We start from the raw sequence: 17,446 nt of genomic DNA, 5'->3' as shown, positions 1-17,446 counted from the left end.
TGTTTCGGACAAGTCACAGGACAATCTTTGAATGAGGAAAAGACAGAGATAATAACAACAAAACCAGGCATCATATTAATATATATAGCGAATTCGAAAAATACCAAAAACAAAACACACAAATCTTTGGACAGTTCTTTGGCAAATCCTACATCAAAAAGACCTGGGAAAAGAGAGTGGAGCAAATAAGGAGAATAACTATATAGCTTTTAAAAATGGAAAGCTAACGTGGCTGGGCAGAGCTACGATTTTAAACAGCCTCGCGATGTCCAAAATAACTTACAATGCGAGAGTGGCCCTTCCACCCAAGCAAACAATAAAAAAGATCAACGATATGTTTTTTAGATTTGCATGGTATCCGGAGAAAATGGAGCCCATAAAAAGAACGCAAATGATTTCGGACGAAATAATGGGCAACATGCGGATACCTTGCGCCAAAAGCAAGTTCACAACTTGTGAACTGGAAAAATACAAAATCATAAAAAACCTAGAGGAGCCAACAGAGTTTTGGCATTATGAGGCTCTGTACAATCTAGGTACCAAAGTGAAAAAACATAAACAAAAAACTGTATTCGAACTCAAGACCACATAAAATGAAAACATCACAAGAGTGGATCAAAATAATAGACACGGCAAACAAATTAAATTGGGATGATGAGAATTGGGAAGAAGCAACACATAAAAGCATTTATACAAGCTTAAGAAAACTAGCGGAATCACCTTCTACAATCACATTATCAAGCGGAAAGCAAGTTAATTGGAAAAAGGTTATAGAAGAGCAAATGAAAAACAAAACATGATAAAAAATTAAAAAATGAAGAGAAGGTGAAAAATATCAGAATGGCAAACAAAGGATTCTTCCTACGAGAGGAGAAGAATGCATCTGCTTAATATAGAGATGCAAAACATAAGGAATCTGAATTGCAAGTTCTGCAATGACAGAGAGGACAGCATTGAGCACATAATGCTCAATTGTCCTCTAGCCAAGAGTATTATAAAAAATCTCGAAAAACTTTTCACACAAAATAATTTACTAAGAGACCAGATTCTCTTTAACGAAGGACTAAAAGAGGATGACGATTGGACGGTACTAAGCATAATCAAATTAGAAATAATAAAAACAAAGACAGGATTAGACAAGGCAGACCAAACTTTGAGCAGTGGGAATATCACAGAGAAAACAATAATGAGAAGGATAAAAAATAATGACAAAAATGAATTGGTATAGTATACTTGGAAAAAGAAAACAGATGAACAGGATAAAGATTCGGAAAAAAGAAGAATTGGAACAAGAAAAGAAGCAAGAAGGTGAAACGGGAAAAGAAAAGACTACTCCGGCAATTTGATTGTGTAACTGTGTATATTTCATGTTCTTTCATGTGTATGTGCTCTCTGTGTGAATTTCATGCTCAATGTTTGTGAATCTGCATTTCATGTCCTTTGTTCTGTGTGAAAAATTTTAATTGTGAATAATAAAGAGAAAATGTTTTTGACCTGTGTAAAGCAAATAAAAACCCTTGGTAGCAATGCATTATCCTTTTTTTATTTCCATATAATATATAACATTATTCGTCTACACACTCGGGCTCGCTGCGGCAGCCGCAAACAAAAGTAGGCTTTTGTTTTTAGGGGTCCGAAGGGGCCACAGCCCACCTCCCCCAGTGGGGATAGTTGTGCCTACAGCTGAGATATTCCACCCAGCTGTAGGAACTCCCAGGTGGAAATAGGGTTACTAAGTGTCGGAAGGACACGAAGAACCCATGGTTACTCCAGGTTCTGTTTTTCTTCAAGTTTCTCTTTCCCAGTTAAGGTGCGACCAACAGGGGTTTTGCGGGAAAACCCGGAGTGCCCGGCGAAAAACCCTGTCCTGTTGGCTCCAGAGAGCTGGCACAAGCAGGCTTTGGAGAGGGCGTCTGTGGCCGCTTATCTCTCCGCTACCATACCTGTGCCTGGGATACTGGCCCGTCGGTGCGGTACCAGATCCCGGTAGGTACGAACAGTGATTGCATGGGCACTGGTTTTTTAGGAGAAGCGCGATTCCCGAACCTACCAGGAATCAGCGAGCTTGCCTCAGGACAACCAAGTGCTGCAATCGGTGCATCCAGCGATTGGACTCGAAAACGGGCCCATCGGCCGTGCATGGAAACGCAGTAATGAGGCAGGTAGAGGTTTCACCCAGTAGTCACGTGACACGAATAATCGATATTGCATAACTCCTGGCCTCCTTTTTCGGTTGAAGGCCAGCTTGTGGCTGAAGTGACGTACTCCTGATGGTATCGCTCTTATCAAAGACAGCGCGTATTTCAAGAAATTGAGCTACAGAATCCGCTATCAAATAATTAAAGTCTTCCCAATTTCTACAGAAATAGTAGGCTATGATGTTATTTTCAAGAATCGTCGTTTTGCTGCTGTTTATCACTAGCTGTAGCATACCGGTACAGTTGATATTAGCACAGGGCAGATGACGCGGTTGCAAGATAATAGAGCTAAAATTGAACTATATCATTTTCGGGTCCGTGACGGTCCAAAATGGATTCGTGAAGACAAAAATGTTGAGAACCACTGATCTAGTGTTATTAAGTTGGATGATCTATAGCAGTGGTTCTTAACCTTTTCATATCGTTACCCCCAAGAAGAAAATGACGGGATGCAATTACCCCCTTTCAAAGAAGCACAAATATGACGTCATAATGAACACTGAAATGCCCGTTTAAAATATCAAGTCAATGGAAAAGCTGATGCTGTTTTCGTGTTATCCAGCGGTGGTCAAATCTAGAAGAAGGGAAGGATAATAGACGTTATCGCTAACTTATTGTGTTTCTATAGATATCATTGCAGAAAATCGTACTTCACAGCAATAAGTAGAAGTAAATTCAATCAGAAATTCAATGCCATTATGAGTTTATGACCAACATTGTTTGTATTCATTTTGAAGGCAAACCCAAAAAGGTTTCTTCGGAGGCCTTCTGCGAACCCAAAAAGGTTCAAAAACTTTCCCTCGTTTCTTCGGAGGCCTTTGGATGATTTTAGAATTAATTTTACCGACTAGACTAGACCTTTACTCCACATTTCAATACTAACTACTATATTTGTACGACATTGTTACTTCATTATAGGTGCAAAGCTAAACTTAGACGCCCATTGTTGTCATTCGATATGTCAGCACTATTGCAAAACAAATTGGACTTACCTAGCACTATACTAACCTACATTCGGCCCTGTAAGTCATAATCACTGATGGTTAGATCAGGCCTGGTACGATAAGTGAACGAAGTATAGGCTATAGAAGGTCGCAAAAATATATGGTAGCCTACATTCATTTTTACGTTTGAAAATACTCCAGTGCTGTGTCATAAGTATATAAAACACGTCAATTTGAATTACCCCCCAAAAATTGATAAATTACCCCTTTGGGGGTAACTACCCCTAGGTTAAGAACCACTGATCTAAAGTGTCTTTTTTTCACAAACCCCGAGTGACAATGCTCAATGAGTGGGACCGATAACAGCGTTAGCGTTAGTGGGGTCTGATAAAGTGCTGTCTTGGTCCTAAACTCCTAATTGACTTTTGAGGGAATGTTATTAGTTCCATCGTTGACTATAAGAATCGATAACTCCAAGTTGCATGTAGATGCTATTGGTATTCACGATTGTAGATCCAGATATGTAAATCTGCCTTCCTGCAGGCTCCAGTTCCAGCATCACATTATTTCAAAGACCTATTTGGCACATTCATGAGACTGGTTTCTTGATCTATTAGTAGCTTTAACTTTAGTTTACCAGTACTATTTGACTTTTACCTAATACTGCATGAATCAGTGAGTCACTTCATATTTCAATTTCAAATACTGCTCTAACTTTTTTCGACACCTTCCTATTTTGCTATTGTATTGCAATCTAGTGGCGTTTTGGAAAGGATAAAATCATTAACGATAACCTAAACTCATGACCTTCACGTGTATGTAATGGTTTGGAAATATCAATTTGGCAATTCCTAATAATTCTCGACTTTCAGATTAGCATGTACCTGATAGAATTTACAAGCCATGTTTGTTTCCCGCAAAGGGACTTCCACTGACACGAGCTCTGAAACTGAGGACAATCGCATCAACGAAAGCGTGTTGAAGAGCAAGGAAAGACACAAACATTTCGTATTTCTTTGGAAACATTTTGGATTGTTATTCGAACTAATCCTTTGTTTGTTTGAAAAGAGAATATTTCAAAAACCCGACTTCTTCTTTGACTTCAATCAACCGGACCCTGTGCTTGTGTCAAAGATTCATAATCAACGTAACAGAAAAAATCCGGTGGCCCGATCTCAGCTGTGCTGCTATAATAAAGATCTATCATATTGTCCAACAGTGCAAGTCAACTCTTACAGCGAATTACCTGACACCAAGTTAGGTATGGAGGAAGACCGTAGTGATGACGAGTTTTGCCAAGGTGCGTGTTTTACAAACAGTCAGCCTTCAGATAAAAAAAGAATTGGTAATGAAGTTTCTGAAATAACAAACAATGCGACTGTTACAACTGCCGACAAGCATTTTTTGTCAGAAACTTCCATTGTCCCTGTCAAATCTAACTTTCCAGTGAACAGCCATAAACACCTGCAAACCGTCAATCAGGGAAATGAACCAGTCAAGTTCAATGTCAAATTTCCCAGTGACGTCAACAGACTAGCTGTTACGTGCCGTCAAGGTTCTACAAGCTATTTGAGTCCAAAAGTTTGTGACAAATTGCCTGGAGATCAAGAGTCGTCTCACGAGCGCAAGTGTGAAGCAAGGAAAAGTGATGATGAACCGTTTGAGCGTGAAATGCAAAATTCCGAAGCAGTAAAGCAAGAAGATTTTCCAATAGTTGTATCGCAGGGTCGTAGACAATGTGCTGTTGAGGCTGCAAATGGTACTGCTTCTAACGATGAGCAATTTTGCGGACAAATTCCAGAACAGAGTGATGCTTTTAAACTTGGCACTCATGGCACATCGTCAGAAGCCTGGAATTTGCCCAGTGTGTCGGTGACACATGAAAAACTGGATACTGAGATTGGATCTGATGATTCTTATTTTGAAAGCAATAGTGGTGAGGGTGATCAACTCGTCAGAGATAAGAATGAGAATCCACAGAAGATTAGTGACCAGTTCCAGTCTGTGGAAAGATTGGAGAGGCTTGATAATGAATGTTCACTTGATCCACAACTGGTAGATAAGTCGATTGTGCATACAGACCTCAGCACGGGATCGTCTGGTTTAGGACAGTCCAGTCAGCAATTCGAGCACGCAGTTGTCAAAGATGACCAGGAAAAAGTGGAATTACATTCGGAAATAATTCCTGAGATGAGAGATGATGAGAAAACAGATCCTCAACAATCAAGTAATGATGAACCTGAATTGGCAGGCAATCATCGATCCAAGACTTTCCAGAAGGATGGTATCCGTGAGGAAGCTCTGCGGTTTAGGCGCCGCCGAGTTGACGGTGAAGTAGACATGCAAGCAACTACCTCATTGTGTCATGAAATCTCGGGCAGGCTTGAAGCCAACAACGATATGCCAGAGAATATTGGATCTAACCGGACTGTACAACCCATATCCCAGGACAACGGTGGGGGTCATAGTTTGATTCGAGATGGTAATTTGAGAACAGCTACAGGAATGAAGAAAAGACATCCACCGAAGAAAAGTAACCCTTCCAGATACCGAGAAAGGTCTGAGAGAAATGATGAAGAACAGTTGGTTCATCCACAGCTGAGACCTAAACCAATTCTGAATTATGACCTCAGCACTACTACAACGTCTGAGTTGGGAGAGTCCAGCAAGCAATCCATGCATCAAGTGGCCAAAGACGACAAGCCAAGATTGAGAACACATTCGGGAATCAATCCAGTGGCAAGAGATAGCGAGAAAGCAGATACTCTGCAATCAGGTAACGAGGAACATTGGGAAAATAGATCTGAATTGGCTGACAGGCATGAATCTACGACTTCTGTTAAAGATGATATGCATGAGGAAACATTGCAGTGTAGGCATGAAGTTGATGATGGAATCAGCATTCAAGGAACTCTATCATCATGTATTCAGATCTCCAACAGAATCAAACCCAGCATCACTATACAAGGATCACGAACGCCGTGTCAGCAGTACGATGCCAACAATAATGTTCCAAGAAACAACTCGCTACAACAAGATGGTGAAAATGTGGCAACTAGCCGAACTATGCAACCCTTGGCAAAGAACTATCATTGCTGTTTTTCGGACAATGATTCACAGCCTCCTTCATTGGACAAGATGGAAAGTATGTCATATGGTGACACCAACATCACTGACCGTGGTCTCAGAGGAAGGTCAGGTAGCGATGATTCCAGTCAACAAACCCCGGAGAATGAGCAACAAATGGAAATTGAGAGTCGCGCAACTAGGAATGGATCAGACGATCTCTTGTGTGCTGGCGATGCAAAACCGTATACAAGTGACGTCGACGGTTATTTTACCCCTGTACAAGAAACAGTTCAAGAGAATGATGTGTCTCGTGGCTATAGCTCGTCAACGACATTCCAGGCATGACTGAATCCAGGCCGAGACACTCCAGATCTACATTATCGGCTGCTTGCCAAAACACTGCAGCTGTACAATGCGACCAGGACTCTGAACCGGAACACAGCAGCAGGAGGATTTCTCGGATACCGAATTCAACTGGTTTGACAAGGTTTGTAGCAGTATAATTCTTTGCAGTCTGTTTGTGCTTTTGTGATAAGATCTAACCTATCTATACGTATTCTTAACTATGGTATATTGATATTCAAATAAACCCGAATATTTCCGGCTGACACTAGTCAGGGGCAATCATCAGCAACTAGTAGAGAATTGGAAAGAACATTGTATAATGTATATCGGCAATCGTATCACAAAATATGACGTCATCGGCATGAAATTCCAACTGAATACGGTGAAGAGATCACTTGAGCTCAATGTACTATTTTTAGATGGTACACAAACTCCTGTTCTATTCATAACGACATTTTACTTACAGAGAAAGTCGGATTGAATCTTTCGAGAGTGCTTCTGCAAGTGATCTGCCAGCTGGCCCTGTTGATCAAAATGTATGTACTGATTCAGATTGTGAAATTTAAAAAGTGATAAATCTCTTTTAATCACTGTATGTTATTAGACCATTTCGGTATCTATTCATTTATAGCAGTGCTTCTCAACCCCCGGTCCATGGCAAGTTTTCTGCTGATCCGCTAAATATATTACAATTTTATGTGTCAATTCCAAATGCAAGAAGGTGGATGCCTGTCCATTAATTGAAGAAATCGAACATCAAATTTTAAATTGATTGAGATATTAGAAGTTTGGAACGTAGACTTATAAACAAATTAAGGTCGATTCCAACAGTACAATCTAGCGACACTTGTCAGTATGATAGAGGTTACCGGTATAGCAAACAGCAAAGTCGCATTTCTTTCACAGTATACCGAACAATCACAATTAAGTTAGTGGTCTTTAACAGGACTTTACGAGCTTTGCCTTGAACAAACTTCAATAGAACCTCTACTAATATCCAACATCAAAAAGGGAACATTATTTGAAGTTTCCAATTTCATTTGAGCTGTATACATTTGTAGTAATTGAATTCGGAGTTAATTTAAATTTTGAGGGTTCACAGGTCCGCAACATTTGTTTTGAAGTCAAAAAGGTTGAAAACCACTGATATATAGCATCATGCCCACTGAGGTAGCCTACATCAGGGCTTGTTTAAGTTTCAGGTTCAATGACCTTATTATAGTACAAAATCTATACGAACCCTGACTGACCGATAGCATAGTTGCAGCAGAAACCTCCAATTTCAAATCCATAATATACTTAAACTAAGCCCTGATCACGACCAGCTCCTGTGGCCACCATAAGAATGTCTTAAATATGCATAGATTGCCTATAGAGCACTTGATTGTCCAAAAGCCGCAAATGTAAAATGCTTTAACGGCAGAGTATTTGATACTGATCTGCTACTATTTCACAGGTTAATGAGACATCCGGGTTATATGTTCATGGCACATTGCAAGACGTCAGACCCAGAGAGAATATCTACCGACAGCCTTCGACGAGGGATGAATTTGTTTCACATCAATATGCGGCCACCGAGTAAGTTTTGTAATCCACCAGTAAGCAAATAAATGAGGTAGTGTCCGGGCCCACCGAGTCCGCTCATTGATTTGTATCTTGTACACTTCTAATTCTTTGCAAGGCGGTAGTTAACAGTAGGATCATATTGACCAGTGGTGTTTCATTCTAAGTCCCAATTTTCAACTCAGCCTGCCTTTAGATATATAATTATACGAGAATATATTCCTCTCTCCGAACTCTTTATTATTGACCAATTCCATAAAAATTTAGCGTCACACAGACATGAAGCTAGGTACGATGCTTGGATATGTAGTAAGCGTGGTTTTGTAGGGTGGAGTGAAAAAAAGAAAATTTTGAATTTCAAAAAGTGCCTCTGATATTTGGCCCCAGATCAAAAATGAATAACTTCTATCATAATTTCAGGTTCTTACGCTCTCTAGGGGCCGAGCTAATTCACCAAACGAGTCGAAAATAGCTAATTTTGCCATATCCTGATAACCGCTTATGCTAGAAAGCCAGTTTTGGGTTTAAAATCTGTGGAAGCAACATGTTTCTATCTCACTTCCATAGAACTTTGTCCTGAAAATGTACAGAAAAAAAGTTACAAGCAAATTGTCGATTTTTAGACCGCCATTAAAAGTGTTGGATGGTTGTACCAAATTTGCAATGCCAATTAGCATGTTACTGTTTGTTGCATTGCTGCTTTAACAACGAAATCTTGTTTGAAGGACTTATCAGTTGATTTTTATATCAACCTAGTATAATTTGGATAGTAGAGAGCATGATTGAACTTTCTTCATAGTTGTAAAGGAGCTACATGACCATTGGATTTGGTACAATGTATTTTCCATAAATGAGTTTCCTATCGCGCGAAAAGTCAATCAACTGATGTTGAAATTTAGTCAACTAACTCGGTATCACAAGAAATCTATAACATCAAATTCTTATAAAGAAATGGAAACTACGTTCTTGCAAGATATTGATAAGCTTTTTGGCATATTCTGCTGCGATAGCAAACAGAGAGACAAAATTGCACTCCAATGTGGCTTAAGGATGGCACCGAAGGATTTAAAGATCAAAAAGCAGAGCGCAAGAGAAAATGTTTGGTTGACGCTGTGCCTCTTTCATCAGCTGACGAAAGATTTCGAAGGCAGTCAAGCTCAATCCAACAACCGGTGATTCTAATGCAGGTGCCAGCACTTCTATTGGGCAATTCAGCTTTAATCAAAGTGATTCAGAGTCGATGCAATCTTAATCAACATCTTCTGGTAATGATTCAACTTTTATGGGAGGTGCTCAACCATCAAACCAAAACCATGTGTTGGGGATCAACTTGGCAAGAGTTTGTGAACGGTATACTGTATTGGACATTACAGGAGCTGCTGCTGCAACTTGTGTATTGCAAGATGTTGGAATAATCAACTAAAAAAGTTATTCGTTTGTGGTAGATCACGGCAAATTACGAGGAGAGAGAGAAAGGTGCAGAAAAGAAATACAAAGAAGAGAAGCAGAAAACTTAAATCTTGTGTATGGACTCTACTTCGACGGAAGAAAAGATGACACTTTGAATATGGTTGAGGCACCCACTGGAAAATGCTCTATGACAACAGAGCTGGAGGAACATATTGTTTTAGTAGGAGAACCAGGTGAGTATTACCTCGGTCACTTGTCACCTCCCAATGGAAAAGGTCGTGTTTTGGCAAGAAATGTATCAGTTTATTTCCAACACCAAACTCTGCAAAAACCCAGCTGTCGTGGGATCAGACAGCACAGCTTCAATGACAGGGAGATTCAAAGGCTGCATTCGTGCAATGAACTTTTACAAAGACCACTACAATGGGCTATCTGCTTGCTTCATGGTAATGAGCTGCCATTACGATATGTTTTCACAGCAATGCGTAATTCAAACACGCAATACAAGATTATAAATTACAACTTTCAAGGCGGATATGTAGAATGGCAGCTCATTACCATGAAGCAAGCAGATAGCCCATTGAAGTGGTCTTTGCAAAATTTCTTCCATTGCACGAATGCAGCCTTTGAATCTCCCTGTCATTGAAGCTGTACCGTCTGATCTCACAACAGCTGGGTTTTTGCAGAGGTCGGTGTTGGAAATAAACTAATATATTTCTTGCCAAAATAAGACCTTTTCCATTGGGAGGTGACAAGTGACTGAGGTAATACTCACCTGGTTCTCCTACTAAAACAATATGTTCCTCCTGCTCTGTTGTCATAGAGCAATTTTCAGTGGGTGCCTCAACCATATTTAAAGTGTCATCTTTTCTTCCGTCGAAGTAGAGTCCATACACAAGATTTAAGTTTTCTGCTTCTCTTCTTCGTATTTCTTTTCTGCACCTTTCTCTCTCTCCTCGTAATTTGCCGTGATCTACCACAAACGAATAACTTTTTTAGTTGATTATTCCAACATATTGCAATACACAAGTTGGAGCAGCAGCTCCTGTAAGGTCCAATACATAATACCGTTCACAAACGCTTGCCCAGTTGATCCCCAACACATGGTTTTGGTTTGATGGTTGAGCACCTCCCATAAAAGTTGAATCATTACCAGAAGATGTTGATTAAGATTGCATTGACTCTGAATCACTTTGATTAAAGCTGAATTGCCCAATAGAAGTGCTGGCACCTGCATTAGAAGCACCGGGTTGTTAGATTGAGCTTGAATGCCTTCGAAATCTTTCGTCAGCTGATGAAAGAGACACAGCGTCAACCAAACATTTTCCCTTGCGCTCTGCTTTTTGGTCTTCAAATCCTTCGGTGCCATCCTTAAGCCACATTGGAGTGAAATTTCATCTCTCTGTTTGCTATCGCAGCAGAAGATGCCAAAAAGCCTATCAATATCTTGCAAGAACGTAGTTTCCATTTCTTTATAAGAATTTGATGTTATAGATTTTTTGTGATACCGAGTTAGTTGACTAAATTTCAATATCAGTTGATTGACTTTTCGCGCGATGGGAAACTCATTTATGGAAAATACATTGTACCAAATCCAATGGTCATGTAGCTCCTTTGCAACTATGAAGAAAGTTCAATCATGCTCTCTACTATCCAAATTATACTAGGTTGATATAAAACTCAACTGATAAGTCCTTCAAACAAGATTTTGTTGTTAAAGCAGCAATGTAACAAACGGTCACATGCTAATTGGCATTGCAAATTTGGTACAACCATCCAACACTTTTAATGGCGGTCTAAAAATCGACAATTTGCTTGTAACTTTTTTTCTGTACATTTTCAGGACAAAGTTCTATGGAAGTGAGATAGAAAGATGTTGCTTCGACAGATTTTAAACCCAAAACTGACATTCTAGCATAAGCGGTTATCAGGATATGGCAAAATTAGCTATTTTCGACTCGTTTGGTGAATTAGCTCGGCCACTAGAGGGCGTAAGAACCTGAAATTATGATAGAAGTTATTCATTTTTGATTTGGGGCCAAATATCAGCGGCACTTTTTGAAATTCAAAATTTTCTTTTTTTCACTCCAGCCTAGTGGTTTTGTTTGTGGTTCAAACTTGAGAAAATTGCCAACATGAGGCCCTAGTTAAGGGGAGGCGGGTCTATTTTCCGGTTAGGATGACGCTGCGGGCTGCAGATTCCTATGCCAGTAGGCGTACTTAAATCTGCACTTTTCCAATTTGCCTAGAAGTCTCTATGTGACGAGGTGTATAAGAGCTGAACTTGCAGCCTGACTTACCACAAACTTGCTGAAAATAAAACTTTGGAATTATCTCAAAATAAGAATAGAACAAAGCGTAAAAATTTTTATAGACTTAATAACTGTGATAAAAGATATCATTCTTTTTGCACGAGAGTCAACATATTTTCTGAAACGTAAAGTCAGGGGATGAGCTGTTATCCTGTTTCGATCTGCAAGATCCGATGCGATTATAAAGTGGGCAGTGGGTCATTGCATCGTTAGATACTGTGGGACAGTTGGCGTTTACTTCTACCAAGAGGGGCACTTGGTTCGTGGACACTGGACATGCCACAGCTACAGTTGGAATATTTTACAATTTAAACAATGTTGAATTGATATCACAACGTTGCATGCAATGTACTCTAAATGGGTACTCACCGCATAGAACTACACTAGCAATCTAGCAATCTTAATTGATACGCAATGCCACTGGCTAAGTCATAGGCCTACATTTAATCTGCGCTCAGAATGCTTTCGCACATTGATGTGAACAAGAACAATATTGAAAATTTATGTTTGTGTCATAGAAATATAATATCGCCAAGTAAGCCTACCTTCCAATGTACCTCAGTCAAAATATCTTTCAGTGGCATGACTTGCGCAAATCCACATCTTCAAGACTTAATGTAATATGAATGCAGTCTATTGAACTGGTGTTATGTTAAGAGGCAGATAATTATTGCAATGAACTAGGACCTCAACATGACAAATTGAAATGTAACTCGGGATGAGCAAAATCGAGTACCTGAGTGATTTGATTCTGAGTTGAGTATTAGGCCTTAAATCGGGTATTTGTGTGTCACTCATGGCGTCACAACAGTATGAATGAAGTGGAAAGTTCAAATATTTACCTGTACCCGTACGGGCAATCTAGGTTTATGGCCTTCCCCATCTAAATTATTATTCTCGTTGATCAAATAACTCTTAGCACAGCAGAAACGACTCTATAATTTCAGTACTTGAAAAATTCATCTTTCACTACTCGACTCTAGTCGTGAGAATTAATACTCTATTCAGAATCGAGTACTCAAATCATTGTGCCAGGTCCCTCAATTCTGACTCCCCAGTTCTCTGGCTACATACCTACTTGTTTGTCTCAAGCGACAAAGTATTCCCCAACAAATATAGACTGGTCAAAAATTCAATATTTGAATGTTGTCGCTGATGTCAAATTGGAATCCCACTTCATCCACCAGCCTACCATTGTGTGTCGACAAAGAGATGGACAGTGCTGTTACTTGTAAACAGCACCATCGCATTTAATGCTCCATTTACGTTCCTATAGAATCCTCCTTGCAGAAACAAATTGTGATTAGTTATAATTTAAAACTATGATGAACCTTAGTTTTGCCAAACTTGTGTGCACAGCACAATTGATGGTTTTCTATCCAAGATCAAACTGAGCATTGATGAATTAATTGGAGCAAATCAAGTGAATGGGTGTTTAGTGTGTGTGTGTGATTGCATTGATCTAGTATTTACATTTCTTTCTACTACATATTTGTCTGCAATGATTTGATTGGTTATCAATATAATGACTTGCGAGTCTGGTATGTAGAAATGTTTGAAATCTGCTAAACTCATAGTATATGCAACGAGGTCGTGGATTTGCTGTATATTCAATGCCATAGCTGGTTTGTGGGTAGTGTTTTGCTGTGATCTTACCTTTGTGATTGTTTCATTATTTTGTATATCTACCGCTACATATCTATACCCAATGTTTTCCTATATTTAAGGGAGTGCCAAAGATGCGGTGATGACGTCACTCTTTACTTTGATGTTGGGGGGAAAAGAATTTGTCAACAGTGCCTCACCAGTTTCAAGGTAACTTGCGGCGTAGTGAAAATAAAATTCTGCTAGCCTAGAAGATCCAAGCGTCGATCGGACACCGTTGTTTGATTTGCTGTTGACAATATTGATGTTGCAATTATGTCTTTCCAGTCTTTTCTTTAGAACTGAGTAAAGAGGAACTATGCTTATGTTACTCTTATGGCAGATCATGCATCCAAAATAAGAAAAATCGTATTGATATCTTTTTCTGTAGGCATGTGTAGGATATGCTATTCCTATAGCCAAATATTAGCACAAATGTATCAACACTTAACAGGGACTAGTTTCAAGGCCATTGCCGGGCATGCCTTTTTGTTAATGGTGAGACAGTAGCTTCAAATATATTCCTTCATGCATAATATATTGCCATGAGTATAATATACAATATCAATATCGTAAATGTTGTTTCCAAGCAAAGCAATCCCAATAATTGTGGTATATTGTTATATCCATGGCCAGCACATAAAATGGTGGTATATTGTCATATCCATGGCCAGCACATAAAATGATGGCAGAAGGCCTCCTCAGTAATTAGTTTTGTTGATGCCCAACAGGAATTATAGTCGTTTCTGCTTGGATCTTGATTGCCGGTTGTGACTGTGGTCCCAGTAGAACTGAGCACAACGATTTAGTACTGAGAAATGATTTTTCAAGCACTGAAATCATGGGCTACTTGCCACTGAGTGCAATGAAATAGGCACTGTCAAAAAATAGCAAATTATATTTAATGCGACGTAAAACTGGCATTATATTCTTAGTGGTAGCATACAATGTATGGACATATTTGAACTGCCCACATTTTTACCACTGCTGTGACATCATTCATAATGAGTGATACTCGCATCTCCAGCTAGGATATTGGTTTTTGGCAGCGGTTCTCAAACTGGGAGGGGAAGGGGTAGATATGAAGTTTCTTGAACCCGGAATGAGTTTAATATGTTCTGTGTCTTCCAAATTTCAACAACGGCAATAATCCGAATGATATTTCTATTTTAAATGTCATAACAGCTTTGTACCATCCATCCAACAACGCTACATTGTGACCGACACCGGACCTTGCACCGAACAGAAGATGTGTCTGAATTAGGAATAACTAGTGAATGCGTGTAGGACTCCTGTAGGTGTTTGTTAGCTGATGCTTAAATGGTCTGTCAGTCAGCATCTGTGTAGAGCGCATAGTAAGACACAGCGTTATGTGGAAATAAAATGTTTCCTTCTAATGTCATGCCATGTGAAACATATCTTTTGGATCTAAATCAAAGGGGCTTGAAGCGAGGCCGCGCCATCGGTTTTTGATTTTGCATATGGTCAGGCACGCTTGAGCCAAGCCCATGTTAGGAAATGAAGGTATTGGACACCAAACTTTAAAATATTATGTGATACGACATACGAGTTACCATAGCACATGAATATTTTAGACAAATTTTTTAGCGTCCCGCGCAATTTACCTCGAGCTGATGATTGTCGGTCTGTGTATAGCCCGAATTTCATATTTGAGAGCTCTTTCAACAGTTATAGCCTCAAATGCCATCGAAGCATGCGTTGGGATTGCAAACGTTCTTGTTGGTCTTTTTTATTTATTTTTGGTATGGTGATAAGAGGGTGCGAAATTTTCCACCATTGGAGGGGGCATGTCTAAAAAGTTTGCGAACCACTGGTTTGAGGGTTTTACTGTCGAATGAATTCCTTGGATTGTATTTCTTTGTACTCTTCGTTAATAATCAACTTACTGAATCTGCTCACTTCAGGAAAATGAGAATAGAAGACGCGAGGAGTATGACTTCAAGGCTTTTACACAGCAGTTGACGAAGGAGAAAGGGTAAGCTTGCTCGACTTGTCGCAGCAAATTTCACAGTATGCTCAAACATGGCTGTAGAATGTAGATGCAAGTGAATTGCTTTGTGCAGTATTTTTTCTGTGTGTGAAGATCTGTATCGCACTCAAGTAAGCGGTTTTACAAAGTAGGTTTGGTCGAGGTGTAACATACTAGCAGTTGATCAGAGGTGGTTATTTTCGAAATTGCTGAAAGTATCGTTGCGGCTAACCCAGAAGGATTAATGACACTACAAATTATGGCATATTTCAGAATATAGGCCACTCATGCAGACGCTGTTTCGCTTTGTTTTAACAAGTTCATGCATGAAAGTAATGGAAACATGAACCAAAACTGCTTAGTATTTCACAAAATGCAAACTCAGTAGTAGTTATACCAAGTAATTTTGCCTGTTATGTGTCAGTTGAAGTAAGAAAAATTTTCATGAACACTATGAAAACTTAGAAGAACTTTGTTAATGACCACCTCTCGTTGCTGGACTAACTACAGACATTAAAAAATCAGTTGTTTAGGCCTACATAATCCCAATTGTCATGTCGGTGGTGCCTGGTATGGGTCTTGCTGGCTTCAGATCTCTATTTAGCAGAGCATGTATCGAAGAAGAAGCAATATCTCTGCCAGTTCACTGATCTCAGTATGCGATTCAATGGTCGCTTATTTTATCGAAAGGCATGAATAGTTGTATGAAGTTAGTAGAACTAACCATTTTTCTGTTATTTTCTGAACTCCAGCCTATGGTCTGCAAATTGGGAGCATCAGATTTTATTGCTACATTCGATGTCAGGCTGGAATTCGAGATTTTATATGTCCTTCATTTTCCTCGTGATTACTCATTTCCTTTAGAGCTTGTTAGGTCATTCCTGATTATCAACTCTTATGATGTTCAACTCTGTTCAAGGGTTGGCGAATGTGTTATTTTGATAGCTCATCATGTGAAATAGCGATCCAAGGCCTAGCCCTCGGCGGTATTTTGTCCTAAAACACCAGAAAACTGTAGCGCAGTTTTTAAATTGTGGAAATGGAGACACATTTTGCGAGTATATTGCCTCTGAACACGTGCGTGAATTTTTGGCAGTTTGTAAGTTGGATAGCATGAGCCTCCATCCTTCATCCCATGAGATGTTTTGGCACATATGTTTCTACTATAGTGATCTTATTTTACATTCAGGAAATGTCATCAGTGTGGAGAAACACGATTCGTGCTTGAGTGGCGCCTCTGTCCATCTTGCGGAAAGCATCTGTGTGGTGATCAATGCATGTATTACCATACTATGAATTGCAAATGTGTGAGTTGACATATAGCAATATTTGTTGCTTGATTACAATGACTACTTTCAACGCTCCGCCAGTGGGTCTGTCTATCACTAAAATGTGGTAGGAGTGAGTAACAAATATCAATGTTCCATGATTTCAAAACACTATTTAAACACTTGACAGAGCGTTCTTGGCGTCGGCATTTAAAATTATCCCTGTATTGCAGAAAACATTCCTGTGAAGGTTCAAGCGCAACTATGGAATGGAGCAGGACATCATTTATTGAGATTGTTCAAGAAATATCAGTGCTGAATTCAGTTTGCTTTATTGTTCATGTAAAAACTGTTGGTGCTAGTATTGTCCGAGACCTGCCAACTCATTTTCAATCCTTCGCTCATTTATCTTATGTCGAATTGTATTTGTATTCTCGTATTCTCTTTTTATGTTGTAATGGCTTGTAAATCTCAATTAGTTTCGGTGACTTGTGTGTGGTTACTCGACTTGACTAGAGTTAATGGTGCAGTGGTAGGCTATCTGCAGCATGGTTTTAAATAGTTGATATCTTTGTAGTGGACGAATGAGTTCGTCTGGTATGGTTATAGAATCGGTCTGGGATAGGTATAGGCCTGCTAAACATAATTTCGGGTCTCCATCCGTATGCAGACCTTTTGATCACAAGCGGCCTGAGCCAGTAAA

At 39.5% G+C, this 17,446-nt stretch overlaps 1 protein-coding gene across 2 annotated transcripts; it reads left to right on the top strand.

The window, feature by feature from the left end:
• Positions 1-3,463: 3,463 nt before the first annotated feature.
• LOC145446930 (uncharacterized) lies at positions 3,464-17,231 on the top strand. 2 transcript variants are annotated; one of them, XM_080325308.1, is made up of 7 exons: positions 6,416-6,698; positions 7,023-7,092; positions 8,013-8,134; positions 13,569-13,656; positions 15,411-15,481; positions 16,665-16,782; positions 16,977-17,231. In XM_080325308.1, exons 1-7 carry the CDS (start codon positions 6,553-6,555, stop codon positions 16,989-16,991), a joined length of 630 nt encoding a protein of 209 aa, XP_080181434.1. In that variant the 5' UTR covers positions 6,416-6,552; the 3' UTR covers positions 16,992-17,231. The 2 variants fall into 2 exon arrangements, 1 of the variants encoding a protein (XP_080181434.1); XR_013917395.1 differs by lacking the exons at positions 7,023-7,092; positions 15,411-15,481; positions 16,665-16,782; positions 16,977-17,231 and having other exon boundaries at positions 3,464-6,698; positions 13,569-13,660.
• The last annotated feature ends 215 nt before the right edge of the window (positions 17,232-17,446 follow it).

The sequence above is a fragment of the Botryllus schlosseri genome, chromosome 9 (genome assembly GCF_051294905.1).
Source record: "Botryllus schlosseri isolate E-star chromosome 9, Bs_hap1, whole genome shotgun sequence".
Lineage (NCBI taxonomy): Eukaryota > Metazoa > Chordata > Ascidiacea > Stolidobranchia > Styelidae > Botryllus > Botryllus schlosseri.
The sequence above is the reverse complement of the archived record's forward strand: the minus strand, read 5'-3'. Positions and strand labels throughout refer to the sequence as shown.